Genomic DNA, 21,238 nt, shown 5'->3' with positions numbered 1-21,238 from the left:
CTTCTACAAACTGGCCTGGTTGAAATCTCCTGCAATGATATTAGGCACCAGAGTGCACAATTTCGTGCCTGCTGATCACATTGCACAGCTCTTCCAGTGCCTGTCTGGTGTTGGCCTGAGGTGAAAGGCACCTCAGGATGATGGTGGAAAACTCCCACAGCAGATAAAATGGATGACATTTGACTGTTAGATGCTCCAGGTCAGATAAGACAGACAGAGACAGAACCACCACGTTTGAACAGCATGATGAGTTAATCATAAAGCATTCTTCACCTCCACTGCCTTTAAAAGACTCAGCTGTCCTATCTTTGTGGACAATCATGAAGCCACAGAGTTGTAGTGCTCTGTCCAAAATGGCAGGGGTAGCCATATTTCCATGAAGCAAGGTAACAGCACTCCCTGATGGCCCTCTGGTACAGCAACCTTGCTCTGAAGTCTTTATGTCAGGGCCCAACATATTGATGCAGTTACCGAAAAAAAAGCATTGCAGCAGCTATATTTCTTTAGGAATTTGAGGAGAAATTGGTATGTCACCAAACACACTTGAAAATTTCTACAAATGTACTATGAAGAGCATTCTAACTGGTTGCATCACCATCTGGTATGGAGGGGCCACTGCACAGGATCGGAAAAAGCTGCAGAAAGTTGTAAACTCAGCCAGCTAAATCATGGGCAACAACCTCCCCAGCATCGAAGACATCTTCAGAAGGCAATGCAACAAAAAGGTGACATCCATCACTAAGGACCCCTATCACCCTGGACATGCCCTCTTCTCATTGCTATCATCAAGGTAGTGGTACAGGAACCTGAAGACGCACACTCAACGATTCAGGAACAGCTTCTTCTCCTCCACCATCAGATTTCTGAATGGACAATTTACCCATAAACAGTACCTCAGTATTTTTTCTCTTTTTACATTACGGATTAATCAAATTTTTTTAAAATATTGCAATTTATAGCCTTTTAAACATTGCAATGTACTCCTGCCACAAAACAACAATTTTCACGACTAATGCCAGTGATGTTAAACCTGATTTTGATGTTCAAGTTGGTAATATATTTTTAAGCATCCCAGAGAGCACTTACCAGCCTGTCTGTTTAACCTTCCTCAGATGTCAGGCCCACAACAGTTAGCACTACTCCATGCTTGATCCACCTGGGGCTTTGCAATGATTCACCACTCTATCTACAGTATCTCCATGTGTTGCTATAGCCTGTGAATTTGTACTGGATTCAGAATTGTAATTTCAGCAGCCACTCAAGCCTGCCATGCTTTAATGTTTATCCATTTCCTTTTCCTCTTGATTTTATCACTTCACAACTTTAATCTTCTCTTGTCACAGAAACTCTGACAAAATAAATCATATTTTTCTGAGAGCTCAATTTACTCTTGTTCCACGCTCTCATCCCAACTCCAATTTAACAACACCTGAGGCACAAAGTTAAACAATCCAAATCTGCTAATTTAATTTGCTGATGACACTACACTAATTGGCCTTATCTCAAATTATAACCAGGCAGCATACAGAGAAGAAATCATCACCCTGACACAGTGGTGTCAAGAAAACAACCTCTCCCTCATTGTCACAAAAACAACGGAGCTGGTTGAGGACTACAGGAGGAATGGAGACAGACTCACCCCTATTGACATCAATGGATCTGGGGTTGAGAGGGTGAACAGCTTTAAGTTCCTTCGTATAGACACTACTGGGGACCTCACTTGGTCTGTGCATACCGGCTATGTGGTGAATAAAGCACAACAGTGTCTCTTTCACCTGAGACCGTGGAAGAGGTTCAGCATGAGTCCCCAAATCCTAAGGACTTTCTACAGGGGCACAATTGAGAGCATCCTGACTGGCTGCATCACTGCCTGGTATGGGAACTGTACTTCCCTCAATAGCAGGACTCTGCAGAGAGTGGTGTGGATAGCCCAGCACATCAGTAGATGTAAACTTCCCACTATTCAGGATATTTATAGTGACAGGTGTGTAAAAAGGGCCCAAAGTATCATTGGGGACCTAGTCACCCAAACTACAAACTGTTCCAGCTGCTACCATCCGGGAAACAGTACTGAAGCATAAAAGCCAGGACCAACAGGCTCCGGGACAGCTTCTTCCACCAGGCAATCAGACTGATTAATTCATGGTGATACAATTGTATTTCTATGTTATACTGACTGTCCTGTTGTACATACCATTTATTACAAATTACTGTAATTTGCACATTCTGATGGAGACGTAATGTAAAGATTTTTACTCCTCATGAACGTAAGAAATAAATTCATCTCTTCATTTTAAATTTTTATTGTACTCTGTCCATGCCTTCTGAACTATCCATTCTTTCATCCATAATGAATAACTTCCTGGACTTTACCACAAGATTCTTTAAATGATTCTCGAAGAATTCAATTGATTTCCTGTATAAGAATACGAAAATACTTTCTGGACCAGCTCCATCAAAAGATTTCGCAATTCTGTCTTATCCATTTCGATTTATGATGAAAAAACTTAAAATTTTCCTGAAAGACAATGAATTGGCCATTTGTATGAAGCTGCCAAACTTTTGCAATTATTATTTTTGAAATGATAAAATGGATAGATGGTACTGATGCGACAGTAGCACTGTAGTTAGTGTAAAGCTATTACAGGACCGGCCAGCTGTCTTAATTCCTGGCACTATCTGTAACGAGTTTGTTCGTCCTCCTTGTGACTGCATGGGTTTCCTCTCATTCCAAAAACGTACGTGTTAGGGTTAGTAAGCTGTGAGCATGTTACGTTGGTGCTGGAAATGTGGCAACACTTGTGGGCTGTCCAGCATAATTCTCATTTATTTTATTTGACAGCAGCGAAGTATTTTTATTGTATAATTCATTGTACATATGTAACACACTGTAAGGTTTCACTACTAAGGCTAATGTAATGGCTTCTATGTAATGTTTCATTGCTAAGGTAATAGTTTCTCTGTAGCAGCAATGTTTGGGTTATGACTAGAGATAATGGGACTTTGGAATGCGGGGGCTATCTGATGGGAGAAATGTTGTTCTTTCTTGTGTGTCTGGGAGCCGGGTTTTCGTGGGCTTTCGTCGGGGAGCAATGGAGAGAGAGGACGTGAATAGAGAGAGTCGGAAGACCACCGGACAGAGTGGACTGCGGAGCGAGGGTCTGAGGGCCGCCTACGCTTGGAGGTCGACGGGAACAAATGAACGAACAGTGAGCCTCAACAATGCGCAATAGACTTTTTCCTTCAAATGGGCCCTTTTACTTTTTATTTTCTTTACTAACCCTCTATCCAGATTAAGATTTATAAAGTTCAATCATCTAATTGCATATGGTGTACTGTCTGATATTTTGCGGTGTGGATTTGTAACCGGGCAACACATCACGCAGCATCCACACAAACGGGATTTCTCAGCTTGGCGGGGCCAGGAGTTGCTTTCCCCTGGGCAAACACGTGCTGGCCGAGCCTGAGGGTTACAATAAAACAAACAAAGCTAATCTTGAGAAGAACACAGCTTTCTAAAACTGTGAGGCTTACATGACCAATAAATTACCTACAGTCTATAAGTGCTAAAGAAATCAGCTTCTGACTTACTGCAGAAAAGCACTGCAATTGTTCTTCATGTCCCTGATGTGGAATGCAAGATTGCCCACATCTGGACACAGAACAGGAGTACATTCATGATGGTTAAATTGTGTCATGACCCTCATTATTCCCTTACTTCCTCATGACAGACGTCATCATGTATATCAATCCCATTACTCCACTTACCTCCTTGTAGGCAGCACAGCAGTGCAGCAAATGGACCTGCTGCCTTACAGTGCCAGAGACGGGTTCAATCCTGACACCTTGTGCTGTTTATGTAGATTTACAAATTCTCCCTGTGTTCACATGTGTTTCATCTGGTTTCCTCCCACAATACAACAATGTGCTCGTTGCTAGGTTAATTGCCTACAGAAAATTGCCCTTAGTCTATAGGTGGTGGAATTCAGACAAGGTTTTCAGGGATGTTGGGACAATTAATAATGGGAATTGTATAAATGAACGGTCGACATTCAGTGCAGACCTAGTGGGCCAAAGAATCTGTATCCATGATGTACTTCGCTTTGACTATGAGGTCCAGTTTATAAATCTTCTGTTTCAAAAGTATAACTCATTCATCTTTATATAATTACTTTATATATCTGTTCCCTGATTTTGATGTCTTTGCAAAGGAAATACGTCCTTACTGCTTTGAATATGCCACTCATTCTTCTATACCCAAATTATTACCCACATTTTTTATTTTACAGGAAATATAATCAAGCTAATAATACTTATTTGACAAATAATTAATACATTTTGAGTAACCCTTATAAAAATTCCAAAATCTGAAAACCTCTGAAACCTTAAAATTTTTTTTAGTGTTGACATGTCACAAATGGGAGAGCTGGGAAGGTTCCCAGGCAACGCGCAGGTCTCTGAGCATCACAGACAATTCTGAGAAGTGATGTCACATTTAATGAACAGTAGTCAATAAAAAATAGAAAAACACTGCAATGGAAGATGACGATCCTGATTGTGTATTGAAAGAATGAATTCATCAGCATTGGAGTGAGCACATTCCACTAGCGGTATGCTGCTCGTGAAACAAACAAAGATCTATCACAACAAACTGAAAATTGAAGGTGACTGTGAATATTCAGCAGACTGGTTGCAGAAATTTAAGAAAAGGCATGGTATTAAATTTTTAAAGATTTAAAAGATTTAAATTTTAAATCTAAAGGGTCATAAGCCAGCAGATAAATTAATTGATGTTTGAACATTGGCGCTAATGAAAATCGAACAACAGAACAAGTCTACAAGCTGATTGTTTTTATATCTTAGATAAAAACTTAAAAAAAGTAAAATAGAAAAAACAGTGTACTGTAAATTTTTGATCAAAACACAGCATCGTAGGTGGAGACTGAAAGCCTGCCGTTACTTGTTATTATTCAACATCTGACTCAGGTAGTCTCCTGATGCTGTTGTGTTGATTTTGTTACCCTGCACACATTATATTTTCATTATATTAACAATATGTAATAATATTTACAGTTTTTTAAAAAATACATAATTTTTATAAAATGAACAAGTGAAAGACAAAGACTACTAACCAGTAGCACGTAAATTCAGAGTGGGAATTGATGCCGATCCCAAGCAACTCATTATATACTGCAAAATCTGAAATAAGAAACACTTCTGGCCCTAAGCATTTCCAATAAGGTGCACTCAACCTGTACAGGTAACAGCTACATTATGGGTAGGTTGTGTTCTTAGAATATTACTAAAATTGTGGTTTCCATAACGTGAAGCTGCATCATCTGGAGGATACAGGAAATGGTCCCTTTGAAATACTGAAATGGGAGGGGAGGGAAAGATGAATCTGATGCTAGCATCATGTTGTAGGTGTTGGCAAAAAACACCTTTGTAATGATTTCTTTATTTTTAACCTCCCCACACACACATAAACTAATTCTGAGAATGAACTTTATTTCATATCTCAAATTTCTAGGGAGTGATCTGCAAATTGTACAAGTTCCCAAATGGTTGTTAAGACATGTTGCCTGTGCCAGAAATCTATATACTTACTGTAATTCACAGTTCTTTTTCTCTATTATTATGTATCGCATTGTACTGCTGTTGCAAAGATAACAAATTTCACGACATATGCCAGCGATATTAAACCTGATTCTGATTCAGGGCCTTAAGGCTTTTGCAAGTTGTAAATACAAATCATACAGGAACATGCAACAGCAACGAATGCTTTCAAACTAGTTCCAACATTAGTAAAATTACATACAAACTTTTCAGTTAAATTATATGCAAAACTTTTAAACAAATTTGATTCCAATTTTTTTTTGCTTTAAGAAAATGGTTATCTATGTTTCCACAAAAGCAGAATCACTGAATGGTTACAACTCAGAAGGAAGCCATTTGGTCCATGGAGTGAGCACTGCCTCTCATTACAGCAATCCAGCTTGCTCAAATTTACTTTCCCCCAACCCCATAGGTTTGCAGTTTCCTTCCTTTCAGATATTTGCCTTTTTGAATGTTACAATTGAATGTTTCAATTCTAACCCTTGATAGTGCATACCGGGCTCCAAATCAGTGGTTACATATATTAAACATTTACCCTACGATACCGCTTCTTTGTCAAAAATCTTTGCTGAGTGTCTATAACCCCCGAATCTTGACCCTACCCCCAACAGCAAGCAAGTTCTTTCCTACTTACTTTGTCTATGCTGCAGTATTTGATCATAGATCAAAATAATCTTACCATATGGGACAGGCACTGCATAAGTGGGGTTCATTAGAAAGGTCACAGCAACAAAATTTGCAAAGGCCATCTCACTTCATGGAAAAAAGGCATGAAATGTTTTTGTAATAAAAAAAGTGCTGGATATACTCAGGTCAGATAGCACCAGTGGAGAGAGAAACAGTTAATGATTCAATCAATGAGTTCAATGAACTTTTATCAGAAGTAGACAAATACTTAAAGAGAAATGAATGGGAACATCCAAAGCAAAAGTCAGTGAAGGGGTGGAAGACCGGAGAGTTTGGATGATACTTGGCGGTGACAGCTGGCTATAACAGGATGGTAAAGTGGGATGAATAACAAACATGTATCTTGAGGCAGGAAGGGAGGGTCTAAGTAGTTAAATTAAATATCAGATTTCCACCTTGAAGAAAGCGGAATAAACTGCAAATGTGGAAATGCAAGTTGCAAGTCTGGTTAATTATCTGGAACTGCCAAAGTCAACATTAAGCCTGGAAGGCTATAATGCATCTGCTCAGAGAATAACGTGTTATTCCTTAAGCTCATGTTGAACTTCTACAAAGACAGAAGTCAAAATAAGAATGTGATGGCGAACCAAACTGAAAAATAACTGGATGTTTTCTGGCTAGATAGAAACTTGTACAAAGTAAATACCTACTTCGTAATTGCACTCATCACCAAACATTGTAAAATAATTGACAGTTGCACAATTAACTTGCTGCCTCAACTCAAGAGTGTATTTCAGGCCCTAAACAGCAGGAGGGAAAGAGGAAAAAGGCAAGTGGTGTGTTTCTTCTCGAGTTGTATGGGAATGAGCCACAGGACAGGAACTGGTCATTCATAAACAATAAGCAAAGATCCCATTCATCTCTTATCTTCCCATCACACAAGACCCACAGAATCATTCCAGGTGAAATAACAATTCACTGTTCTTCTTCCAATCTAGTCTATACTACATTTGTGTTATGGAAAAAACAAATTTAGCTTGGATGATAGCCTGTAGAATACAATGGTGATCCTGAGCTTCTTGATGCATGCTACTTGAATTCTCCATCCCATTCAGATTTGTGTGCCTGTGGAACTCCCTACAGTCACTGTGAGATCCAATATTAATTAAAAGAACATATTATCTTCTATCTGGGAACCTTGCAACCTCCTGTAACGAATACGGAATGTTCTAACTTCAGGTAAACCGTTTTCTAGTTCCTTTCCTCGCCAAATTTTTATAAAATCTCTCCTTTCTGCGGAACATACTCCTTTTATTACCTCGTCTTCACAAACTCCATCTTATGTCGTACATTTCACTCCTTCTTGGCTTTCTACCCTAAAAAAAATGACACCCTTCATTTCTCACCCTCTCCTTTGCCACTCCTCACTCAAGTAGATAACAGCTGAAACCAGGATGAGAGGGAACAATGGTTCTCCCAATGGTGGGGTGGAGGGAAATGTGAGAGATGAACAAAGGGAGAAGTAATCGAGGTGGGCAGGTAAGTGTGTGTGAGAGAATACACGACTGCAAGGGTTACCTGAAACTCTGGGTGAGAGAGGAAGTTTGGCAAGATTGTTATGGGAGAGGGTTAGAGTTTAGTGACAAAGGTATAAGATGATGTTGCAGAATTGAGCTGAATGTATTGAAATCCACGATTATGGGGTTTGTGAATCATTTATCTGTTAAAGATAATTAACTAGATTAATTCTTCAATTTAAGAATGCAAAGGTCTAAGCTTGCAAAGTAAACTGCAAAATGTTTCATCGCAATTGCATATTGTGTCACTGCTACTACTTGCCGATTTAAATAAAATACAGTTGAGCACCCCCTATCCAAAATCTGTAAACCTCCAAAATCTGAACTTTTTTGGGGGTGCAGACATGACGTCACAAATGGAAAATTCCACAAGGTGTTCAGAAGTTTCCCAGGTGATGCACAGATCTCTGAGCAATACCGACAGTTCCGAGAAGTAACATCACATAGGTAATGAACAGAAATTAATATAAAATAGAAAAACACTGCATCAAGTAAAAAAATGACGATCTAGAGCTTGCATTGAAAGAGTGGATTTGTTAGCGTCAGAGTGAACATATGCTGCTTAACAGTATGCTGGTCATGAAACATGCAAAGCTCTATTGTGACAAACTGAATACTGAAGGTAATTGACGGCTGCATAAATTTAAGAAAAGGCATGACATTCAATTTTTAAAGAACTGGTGATAAAGCATCTGCTGATCATGAAACAGCAGAGAAATTCATTGATGACTTTGCCAAGATTGTCGCTGATGAAAATCTAACATGCCGAATGGATGCACCCGTACACCTGTAGAACAAAGACTGTATACTGGTAGCACATAAATTCAGAGTCAGAAATTATGGCAATCCCATACTATCTCATTATATATTCCAAAATTTAAAATCCAAAACACTTCCAGCCCCAAGTTTTTTGGATGAGGGATATTCGAACTGTATCTGCTCAGCAAATAAAACTAAATCAAAGTCCAGTGCAAAGATGACCTTTGCTTCTTGGTGTCACCAGACCCATTGAACAACTGGCTCTAAAAATGATCTTTTTTTGAAAGCTAGAATCTTAGTGCTATAATATCTTTATCATTCAGAGTACTGGCGACTGTGGTGTTGAGATTTAGCAGGTGGAAACTAGGTGTACAGAATATTTAATTTAACAAATGATAGGATTAACTCTGTCAAGGAACTATTTGGAGGATTCTGGTCTACCAACATAGAGCCTGCACGGCGCTAGTTTAGAAAGAGGAAGTGGGAAGCAAGTTCCATAGTGTGGCAGGGACACAGCACCCCGAAGAATAAAACCTTATACATTTAAATCACGTCTTCTTTCTCCATTAAAATATGAAGTGGATGTCACTGAAATGGGCTTGAGATTTTAAAAGATTTGGCATCTCACACAACTAACATGTTACTGAGCTAACACTATGCTCAATATTTAAGCACAGGGCTCATTTACACAAACAGATAAACACAAAAATTAAAAATCTCAAGCTCACCTTGTGAGAATGTTGTAAATTAGTAAATTGTAAAGCAGCAAAGCTATTGTAATGCAGACAAAATGTAGGCACCATGTCCAAAAAAGTGACACAAAGCTGCTCATAAAAGTTGGAACGATAATTGGACTGTTACTAAATGGGTTTAAACTGTGACAGAATATTTTCATGGGATTTCCAAAATCATTAAAAGCTGTATGCAGGGCCTTGACATGTCTGACTAATCTCTGTAAGACAAGAGTATTATAAAAGAATAGGTGTCATAGAACCGAGAAAGAGCTTGTCACACTAAGCATGGAGAAGTAATTTACACTAAATTTGAACTATTGGGAAAAATAGATATAATTCAAACAGCTATTGTGGAGAGATTCATTATCATGTATCACAATTATGTACTGTGTTTACTCAAATTTCACCAACTTACCCCCCCCCCACGACTCCCCCCCTATGTCTTTATGTATTCTTCCTTTCAAAACATATTTTTCTGTATTGCAATCCATGCGGCTATGAAAAGCCATGGGCAGAGTTTAATGAAAATGGCACAACTCTGTGAGAATCACAGATGTCTCTATTAGAATGAATCTGGTACCGTATTAAACATCATTACTCTCTTGCAGTTCTTAAATTGGTTGCAGGGATGAACCAACGGTAGTCTCCAAGTTTGCTTTAATAAAAACTTGCAGCTATGCTGGAAAAAAATTATACAAACATATTTGAGATAAATTCTCAAAACTGACCAGAAAATTACTAAGTACAAGTTGCTATTCTCAGAATAATTTCTGATTTTCCTAATCTATACCTGCAAAAGCTTGAAATGGACCAATTCATCACTTGTCCCCACTATGCGAATCATGCTACTCAAAATATGCTCCATGTGATTATTTCTTTAAAACCTGAAGGCTGACAAAGGACATAAATTCAACTGGATCACTCTTATCCTCTCACCTCCCACAAGATGTCATTTTCCATTACTTCTATTATAACCCTAAAGTCTGTGTAAGTACATACAGGCAACCCTGTGGTATGGTGGGCTGCACTCCTGGAAACAGTCCGCATTGTGAGTTACAGTAATGCAAAGCCAAATCATCTGTGCATACATCAAGAAATGATCTGGAAAAAAAAACTCTGTTTCCTTCCAAACAAATTGTAAGGGAGCATATTTTATTCTGTACCTCCAATTTGTGTATTATGTAAAGGCAAATTTCCATTATTTGGGTGGTTGTCTGTATTGCTACTCCATATAATTTAAGTGTGTGAAAAAAACTGCCCAACTCTATTCCTTCATTTACCAGTACAGATGGATTTCTGTTGGATCTGCTCCCATTGCCACCTATTGCTGTTTTCACATAAGGTACATTCGCCAAGTGATTTTAGAATAATGAAAATTACTTTTGATTTTCTGGTCTGATGGAGCATCAAACATTTAAAGATCACCTTTGCAGTGTTACTTCAGATTTGCATAATTAGGTGTACAGCTTAAAACTAATTTTAATTAGGGATGGAGAGTTAATTATTGCATTCAAAATCTAACACAATTTCTAAGTTTCACATTGTCTTCTGCAGAGCAGAATATACTTAAAATAGCAGAGTCCCTCATGTTACAACAATAGACTCTCAGTTCAGGGAGTATCAAATCAATGGCAAGGCTGCCAATCAAACTCCCTGCTCTTCCCAAGTGGTGATTTTCTCTCGCTTTCTACTTGGCCATGAGATGAAGTACTGAGCTGTACTAAGAACCTTTTAATAAAGAGATGAAAACCTAAGAACAAAACAATCCTGCAAAAGAACAGCTTGTCTAGACTATTTGTTGATCAACCAAAACAATGGCTGCAAAGGACTTCCTGGTTAAACAAATAAGGGTGTGAATTGCTTGTTGTGGAACTGGCATAATATAGCCGTTCATATCCTCTTTGGCCACAGCTGTGGCATTATCAAAGATTATACTTATTTCTCTCATGTACACTGAAATATCCAGTGAAATGTGGTGTTTGTATCAGAGAGGATTGTGTGCGCAGCCTTCAAGTGTCGCCACGCTTCCCAACATATCACACCAACAACTTACTAACCATAACCACACGTCTTTGGAACGTGGGAGGTAACCAGGCCACCCAGAGGAAACCCACATGGTCACGGGGAGAACATATAGAAGTGGGAATTGAACCCTGATCACTGGCACTGTAACATGATTCTGCTAACCGCTACACTACCAGGTGTGCTGCAAAATAAAAACCGTTTGAGAAACAGAAACTCATTATAAAGGAATCATTCAGGAATTTTGGCAAATTTTTTAAACATTTTGATTGGAAGTTGAAGCACTGCAGCACCCGAATAGATTGGCTGAAGAACATTACTAAAACTGTGAACCAGTCAAACAGAATCATGGAAATATACAGCACAGAAACAGATACTTCTACCAAACTTGGCCATGCCAGCCATGATGCTTACCCTTTGCTTGTAGAAGGCCCATATCCCTCCATTTCTTTCCTATTCAAGTAGCAGTTCCAATGTTTTTTAAAACATTGTAGTAGTATCTGCCTCTGCCTCACTTGGCAGCTCATTCCAAATATCCACCACCTTGTCTGGAAAAGCTTACGCCTCATATCTCTTAATTTTCTCTCCTCTCGCTTTAAACCTGTCTTGCCTTAGGAAAATGATTCTATTTATCCTGTCTATGCCCATGATTTTGTAAATGATTCTGACTATCTATCCTCTAAGTCTCCTACATACTTATGAGAAGAAACCTAGCCTGTCCATCGTCTACAGCTGAGTCCAGTAATAAGTGCAATCTCATTGGCTCTCCACTTGGCTTCGAACCTCTTGGACAACAGCAATACCCATGTCAGGCTGCAGTTTAATGATTACAGCTATCAGTATCATCGCCTCAGTACTACTCAACAAGCTTCAAAACTTGGGCCCTTGACTCCTCATTAGGAGGCCACAGTAGGTACAGATCAGAAACAACATCTCGTCCTTGCTGACCATCAACACTGGCGCACCTCAAGGGTGCATTCTTAGCCCACTGCTCTACTCTCTCTACACCCATGACTGTGTAGCTAGGCACAGCTGAAGCCCAATCTGTAAATCTGCCGATGGCAGGATTTCAGATGGTGATGAGCGTACAGGAGTGAGACAGATCAGCTGGCTGAGTGGTCTTGCAACAACAACCTCACACTCACTTTATTAAGACAAAGGATCTGATTGTGGACTTCAGGAAGGGAAAGCCCTTATTGAGGGATCAGCAGTGGAAAGACTGAACAGTTTCAATTGGAGATCTGAAAATTGATCCTGGGCCCAACATATTGATACAATTACGAAGAAGGCACACCAAGGACCTTATTTCATTAGGAGTTTGAGGAGAGTTGGTATGTCACCCCTCACAAATGTCTATAGATGTACCATGGAGAGCATTCTAATTGTCTGCATCAATGCCTGGGGTCACTGCACAGGCTCAGCCAGCTACGTCATGGACACCAGCCTCCCCAACACTGAGCAATCTTCAAAAGGCGATGCCTCAAAAAGATGGCGTGCATTGTTAAGGATCCCCTTGTTAAGGACATGCTCTCTTATTACTGACATCAAAGAGGAGATACCGGAGCTTGAAGACACACACTCAGCATTTCAGGAACAGCTTCTTCTCCTTTGCAATCAGATCTCTGAATGGGCAATGAACCAACCCATGAACATTACCTCACTATGTAATGCACTGTACTACTGCCACAAAACAAATTTCAGGACACGTCAGTGAGATTAACCTGATTCTAGACCGAAGGGAACGTTTCCATGCTGTGTTACTTAGTAACTTCAAAAGCTTCAGCTTCACTATTCTGGAATTTTCAAAATTTCAAAATGCTAACCAAAGACACCTCTGTTCAAGAACTTAGAACACACCACAGAGGGGAGTACTAACGTGGCACATACAACAGAAAGAAAACAATATTATCATTACACCGTGCCTTCCTAATGACAAAATTTAAGTAATAAAGACAGGAATGATATAGCATGAAAGTTGATTAAAACTTTAAAAAGGTAATAAAGAACTGATGATAATCATGAAGCTAACTGAAGGAAATATAATATCACAAAAGAAATACAGCTTTGAACAAAATTCTTCTTGTAGTGTGTAAAGAACAGTAATAACTATACAGCTGAAATGGGCCTCCAGATAAACTGAACCAAAAGCAATAATTTTAAAATGCAGACATTTCTGAAACGAGTGAGAGTTATCACCCTACATGGAGGGAACATTATAACAAATGATCCCAAGTATAATTTAGTTGAATGTTTCAATATCATGAGCCACAAGAAAACTTGAATTTTGTAACACCGGCAGAGTGGTCAAAGACCAAATTATGGTTTCCAGATGCCTTCTTCTGGACCTTGTCTTTAATGATACAGCAAGTCAGCACTTCCCCAAATCCAAACAAAAATTCATTGGAATTTAAACCTCTACGTGTTCCTTATTACTGTTGCACTGTGGGGTAGAGGAACTGTTTAAGCTTGGGATGAAAGACATGAATGGGGTGGGTCATGTGATAGTTTAACAGCACATCCGTACTTTTAATGGTGGTGTACAAAACGGGCAATAGCTGAAGTAATCATAGGATACAGATATTTGTTTCATCACGTATCTACAATCAACTCTCAAAATGACAAACTACTAGAAATACAATCATGCTATTACGCCATTTTTAAACTGTCAATTCCTCAGTAAAATATTCCAAGTTGTTAATCCACTCCAGTGAAGTGTCACTGACACATTTCAGTTGCAACCCATTGCTGATTTTTGTCTATACAACTTCAAAGAAATACTATACGCTGCTTTTCCAAGCATTTCTGGTACAGCTATGCCTTTTTAGAATACTGTCTTCAGTTTGTAAACATTGGTAGAAAATCTGGTGAAGCAATGCTGTTCCAAAAACCATATTTTGCAAACATCCAATGATGATACGGTTTGCACTTCATGCATTTTATTTTATTGCCTTTCAGTTATTCATACCATTATCTTTAATAGATCATTAATATTAGGTATCTTGGATCTTCTCCCAAGTCGTCACTGAGCAAACATGGACATTCAGTACTTATACAAAGTTCTCCTCAGTCTTTAAGATCTCTTGCTTCTCAGTAAGTATTAGTTGTAAACCAATTTTCTGCCAGATGAGAAAACCAGGTGCAGCACATCAATGAACTAATTTCAACTCATCCTCAGAATTACCATTAGAAAACTTTTGAACAGCCAAGTTATACAAAAAGACATTTCTACAATACTTTAATTGAAGCAAAGCTGTCATAGAAAATTGCCAAGCATCACCAAAAGCCACACATTTAACACACCTATTCGCTCTAATCCAATCAACTGAAAAAAATTTTGCCTATATTTTCCTTTAAAACCAAACAGTTTTACTCTCTGCGGAAAGAAATTCTCTTCACCAAACAGTTTTACTCTCTGCGGAAAGAAATTCTCTTCATACATAGAACAAGATCCTGAAAGGTTTACTGAAAGAGCAGTACAGGGCACACAGTTTCAGCTGCATTTTCGCCCCAAATGTGCAAATTGATTAGACCACATGGTTAACAAACATACTTCTCGGTAGGATTCAATCTCTCAGCCCAATCAATCGCATTTTCAGAATCTGATTTACCATCGCTGACTTATACAATATGAAATTTGTTGTTTTGCAGTACAGCGCAAAGACAAAAGTTTTTGTAGCAGAGCTATGCTTAATGAATTAGGAACCTTAGGAACTTGCAAATATGTACTCATGCTATAATAAAGATGTTACATAGCTTCACAACAGATGTTTTACCTTGCATATATGAGAAGGGTCACTCTCACGGATTTATAACATAATGTACATTATCAGTTCAAACTTCTGCTCGCCGTGACCCATTCACACAACTTTCAGTGACTTCTCATCTCCTGCTTCACAAATTTGTCAACTTTTCTTCAATTTGAACACCTTTTGCTGAACGCTAGTTCCTACCAGATCCAGAGCATTATCTTTTGTTACTCCTCTCTGCTTCCACCACAGTACAAGACCCTTTCCTAGCTCTCCTCCATGATGAAATCTATGTTTGCTCAATTACTCTGCTGTTAATCTGCTCACAATGAACCATTCCTTCCTGGACACTTGCTCTTCGACCACCAACATCCTCTTCTAGACCCGGGTCCTCCACCACCCACACAGCCCCCTTCAGAATCCTGGCCCTCCACCACCCAAAAGCCACGTCCGGACCCTCTCCCTCCACCCAACATCCCTTTCAGAACCCTCCCTCCACAAACCAATATCCCCTTCATATCCCTCTCCCTCCACTAACCAATATCCCCTTCAGAACCCTCTCCCTCCACTAACCAGTATCCCCTTCAGAACCCTCTCCCTCCACTAACCAGTATCCCCTTCATATCCCTCTCCCTCCACTAACCAATATCCCCTTCAGAACCCTCTCCCTCCACCCAGTAACCCCTTCAGAACCCTCTCCCTCCACCCAGTACCCCCTTCAGAACCCTCTCCCTCCACCCAGTAGCCCCTTCAGAACCCTCTCCCTCCACTAACCAATATCCCCTTCAGAACCCTCTCCCTCCACTAACCAGTATCTCCTTCAGAACCCTCTCCCTCCACTAACCAATATCCCCTTCATATCCCTCTCCCTCCACTAACCAATATCCCCTTCAGAACCCTCTCCCTCCACTAACCAGTATCCCCTTCAGAACCCTCTCCCTCCACTAACCAGTATCCCCTTCAGAACCCTCTCCCTCCACTAACCAATATCCCCTTCAGAACCCTCTCCCTCCACTAACCAATATCCCCTTCAGAACCCTCTCCCTCCACTAACCAGTATCCCCTTCAGAACCCTCTCCCTCCACTAACCAGTATCCCCTTCAGAACCCTCTCCCTCCACTAACCAGTATCTCCTTCAGAACCCTCTCCCTCCACTAACCAGTATCCCCTTCAGAACCCTCTCCCTCCACTAACCAATATCCCCTTCAGAACCCTCTCCCTCCACTAACCAATATCCCCTTCAGAACCCTCTCCCTCCACTAACCAGTATCTCCTTCAGAACCCTCTCCCTCCACTAACCAGTATCTCCTTCAGAACCCTCTCCCTCCACTAACCAATATCCCCTTCAGAACCCTCTCCCTCCACTAACCAATATCCCCTTCAGAACCCTCTCCCTCCACTAACCAGTATCTCCTTCAGAACCCTCTCCCTCCACTAACCAGTATCTCCTTCAGAACCCTCTCCCTCCACTAACCAGTATCCCCTTCAGAACCCTCTCCCTCCACTAACCAGTATCCCCTTCAGAACCCTCTCCCTCCACTAACCAATATCCCCTTCAGAACCCTCTCCCTCCACTAACCAATATCCCCTTCAGAACCCTCTCCCTCCACTAACCAGTATCTCCTTCAGAACCCTCTCCCTCCACTAACCAGTATCCCCTTCAGAACCCTCTCCCTCCACTAACCAGTATCTCCTTCAGAACCCTCTCCCTCCACTAACCAATATCCCCTTCATATCCCTCTCCCTCCACTAACCAATATCCCCTTCAGAACCCTCTCCCTCCACTAACCAGTATCCCCTTCAGAACCCTCTCCCTCCACTAACCAGTATCCCCTTCATATCCCTCTCCCTCCACTAACCAATATCCCCTTCATATCCCTCTCCCTCCACTAACCAATATCCCTTTCAGAACCCTCTCCCTCCACTAACCAATATCCCCTTCAGAACCCTCTCCCTCCACTAACCAATATCCCCTTCAGAACCCTCTCCCTCCACTAACCAGTATCTCCTTCAGAACCCTCTCCCTCCACTAACCAGTATCTCCTTCAGAACCCTCTCCCTCCACTAACCAGTATCCCCTTCAGAACCCTCTCCCTCCATTAGCCATTATCCCCTTCAGAATACTCTCCCTCCATTAACCAATATCTCCTTCAGAACCCTCTCCCTCCACCCAGTACCCCCTTCCTCTACCCAGTACCCCCTTCCTCTACCCAGTACCCCCTTCAGAACCCTCTCCCTCCACCCTGTACCCCCTTCAGAACCCTCTCCCTCCAGGGCCCTCGCCATCCACCACCCAAAGTCCCCTTTCAGGACTCCAGCCCTGCACCAGGACCCTCGTCCTCCACCACCGAAGGGCCCCGTGCAGACCGTTGCCCTCCATCAGCCAATGCCCCCTTCCGGACCCACGTCCTCCAGCACCCAATGCCCCCTCCAGAGTCGGAGAATCCAGACTTCCCTCCAATCACGGTCCCCTCCAACTCCGACACCCGGCAGATCCTAACTCCGAATTTCCCCCAACGGTTCCAGAATCCTAACTTTGAACTCAGACTACACCTCCCTTGCACGGTCTCTTTGCTCCTCTCCCACTCCTTACCCTATTTCTCCCGCTGTTTCCTCCCAGTCCAGCCTCACTCCCCGCCTCCCTCGAGCCTTTACCCTTTTCTGACAGAAAATGAGATCGGCCGGCGTTTGTCCACTCACCACGGGTCGAACTCGTGGATGATGCTCTCGAAACGGATGACGGCGAACAGCCTGGAGCTGAAGCCGGCCAACCAGGCCAGAAAGAGGACAGTGAAGGACAGGAGGGACTGCCAGCCGGCCGGGTGAGACACCAGGCTCCTCGTTTCCAGCGCAGATCGCTCCGCCATCTTACCACAGCAAACGGAAGAGACGGGTAGGGAGATGCAATCTATAATATTTCAGTGTATTTCGGGCAATCGCCGGGGTGACAGTGGGAAGGGGGCCGGGGGTGGGGACTCCGTGTCTCAGCCCCGCATGAACATCACTCACGCCGCGGCCGTGAGGAGTCCGGGGCCGCGTGTTCCGCGCCAATCTCCTTCCCTCTCACAGCGTGGGAACAGATCGCCCGCAACCTCGGCGGCGGAACCAACAGGAAGGGAGCAGGACAAGGAAGGCACACATGGGTGACACCCACCGCTGACGAAAGAGAGACGCCGATTCGGCTCGGTTCCCTTCGCCGGCCGCGGGCCGACCGTTGGCCGGCCGTGCCTAGCGACCAATGGGCGAGGAGCTTACTGCGCCGATCCGCCTGAAGTGAGGTGTTCCCCGGCAGGCCCAATGGGCGAAGAGGTTGCGGAAGCAGCGACGGGGATGGCGTGGTGTCTGGTTATTGGCGCCGAATGTGAGGGGAGGGAAAGGTTTGGAGAGCGGAGTGAGCTGAATGTGTGACAGCAAGAGAGGGGCGGTCATGGGGTGAGTCTGTCAGATCATAGGACAGTGGGTGGGGGAGCGTACCAATTATCACAGAAACAGCTCTCCCAGAGAAAATCACTACTCAGAGTTCTTGGAATTACCGGCAATATCTTATCCCTTTAGTTTTGTATAGTTTCGAGTTTATTGTCTTGAGCATTCCTATCTCGGGTATTTATATATGGCATGAAAAATTAGCTTTTCTGCAGAAGCAACTTAATAAAATATACCGCAGGTTATCTCGTACACGTTTGTGCCAATGAACACAAAACGAACTGTTGGAGGAAGTCAGCATTTTCGGGCGGGCAGACGACGAATTGTCGGCGTTTTGGGGGGGGGGGGTCAAGACCCTGTATGAGGAGTTTGGTTCCCGATTCTAGCATTTCGAAATGTCTTGTGTTCTTCGTCGTGCGAAGCAGTTTGTACGGGCTTCGTTCCTGCGTTTCTTTCTGATTTATTTTATATAAAATCTGAACACAATACAGATTTTTGTTTCTTTCCTGTTCTTACACTCATTAAGCTGGAGACAGGGACTATTTTGTGATTTTCTTTGCGATGTATATACTGTGTACCGCTATAGTTAATGATTTTTATAGATTTTGCTCTTTTTTTGCAATATTTTGTGTAGGTTGTACTCTACATGAGAGTGCAATATGAATTTCGGGTCTTTGGAGTGTGTTGCTAATAAGTTATAATGGTTATTGCATATTAATGCAGCCCAGACTCATTGCTGCTGTGCAGTAACACTTGGACTAAAGAGCTGTGTGTGTGTGTGTGTGTGTATATATATATATATATATATATATATATATATATAATCACGTGGGTTGTCTGCAGGTTGTTTTCATTTATTCTGCACCCTGTCCCATAGATATGCTAATACTTTGGGATTTTGTCACAGTCTCCAAATAAAAAAAATGAGTTAAAATTGTTGCTGGAGAGTGGTGCAAGTTGAAGAACTTTATTTTGTGACAGTGGACCATTTTGGGGGCAGTTGTCACCGATTTAAATCAAATGAGTCACTCTTCAGCAGGACCAGAATTAATCACCTAGCATAGAGAGAGATGAACTAGGTTGCAAATGGTGAAGGGATGTTAGAGAGAATTCGGGAAGGAAAGTGACAAAGCAGGAAGTGGAAGTTACAAGAATCTAACCTCTCAACTGTAGAAGGAGAAGTCTGTATGGATTTTGCACAATTCCCTGTCTTGCTTTCTGAGTACCTTTGAGGATGAATAACCTCTTGATGTTCTGCTTGGTGTTTCCCACCAGTGAGTCGCTCCTCCAACCAGTATAATCATCTTTAGTTCCTCATTGTTTTCTGGAGTCAGCAGCGTGATGTTTAACATTCATGTCCCCCTGCCTATCTTCTGGCCCTCCTGTAGGTGAAGGAGGTGGTGGTCAACGAAGAACATTGGTGAAAGCTAGGTGGATCTGACCGAAGAGGAAGTCTATCCAGGACATTACTTCTCAATCTAAGTGTATTGTGGCTGAGCTGCACCTACAGGGGTGCTTAAGGTGTCACGCAGCTTTGGATTTTCAACTGTCTCCATTAGGAGTCTGGAGCTGCTGTCCAGTCCTGTTAGCACTGCCACATTGACAGTACAGTTAGTCACCAGCCGGAATGACTGTTTGGGATGCTGCCAGCAGCAGTGAGTTATTGGAGGACATCTAGCCGCTCACTCAGCATGGGCAAGACCAACACTTTGATTAGCCAGTACGGGCAGTTACAGGATTTCACATCTGCCGCATGGAGCCTCTCGTCCACCAGCACTTTGAATTTAATGATTGAGTGGTTGCCTCCCCACAGCAGAATCCCTAGGCCAGATGCTTGAATATCATTACTTGAATATCAGACAAACAATCCCTGTAAACACCTCCAGTAGTTGCGGAGATGTGGAAGCCCACACTCCTGTGCAAAATTCACATCTGCCTTGACCTTGGCCAGGAATTGCAAAGCATTTACAAGTTGCCCAGTGCTTTTTGCACTTGGGCACATTTAACGGTGCCAGTTTGATCTCCGTATTTGCCAGTTATTGAGCTCAGGGTTCATATATACAGTCCATAGTTGATTAGTCTGAGCCCTCATCCCCACAGTCTCGGTGAACTGCGTCACTATTTTAGAGTGCAGGTACTGGGAATGGTCTCCTGCGGGATGTGGGGAACCCTCATGATGGTGCTGATGGTGTCATTGAGGAAATCAGTCTGTGTTCCTGTTCCGATCTCTGGGTCAGATTTTCAGGCACCTTCCATCTCTCAGAGCTGTGGTGTGTTGGCACTGTACTACTCCCTGTCTCTCAGAGCCGGGATGTGTCGACACTGTACTGTTCCCGGTCTCTCAGAGCCGGGATGTGTCCCGGTCTCTCAGAGCCGGGATGTGTCGACACTATACTGCTCCCGGTCTCTCAGAGCCGGGATTTGTCGACACTGTACTGCTCCCGGTCTCTCAGAGCCGGGACGTGTTGACACTGTACTGATCCCGGTCTCTCAGATCCAGAATGTGTTGACACTGTACTGTTCCCGGTCTCTCAGAGCTGGGATGTGTAGACACTGTACTGCTCTGTCTCTGAGAGCCGGGATGTGTTGACACTGTAGTGCTCCTGGTCTCTCAGAGCTGGGGTGCATTAGAAGTTGTGTTGGTCCTGGTCTGCTGCATCTAGGTCTGCTAGGCTCTGTACCCCAACTCCTGGAGCTGGTGGCTAATGGCCTCTGAGCTACTCCTGGTCTCCTG

General features: G+C 42.3%; 1 protein-coding gene across 1 annotated transcript in view; it reads right to left on the bottom strand.

Moving 5' to 3' along the window:
* The window catches only part of stt3b (STT3 oligosaccharyltransferase complex catalytic subunit B), a 111,028-nt gene extending 93,078 nt beyond the window's left edge, over positions 1–17,950 (bottom strand). The window contains exon 1 of the mRNA XM_063069841.1: positions 17,782–17,950. Within this exon, the coding sequence (XP_062925911.1) occupies positions 17,782–17,948 (167 nt within the window). The 5' untranslated portion in view covers positions 17,949–17,950. The remainder of the gene's footprint in view (positions 1–17,781) is intronic.
* Positions 17,951–21,238: the final 3,288 nt, after the last annotated feature.

Source organism: Mobula hypostoma, chromosome 17 (genome assembly GCF_963921235.1).
Source record: "Mobula hypostoma chromosome 17, sMobHyp1.1, whole genome shotgun sequence".
Taxonomy (NCBI): domain Eukaryota; kingdom Metazoa; phylum Chordata; class Chondrichthyes; order Myliobatiformes; family Myliobatidae; genus Mobula; species Mobula hypostoma.
The sequence above is the reverse complement of the archived record's forward strand: the minus strand, read 5'-3'. Positions and strand labels throughout refer to the sequence as shown.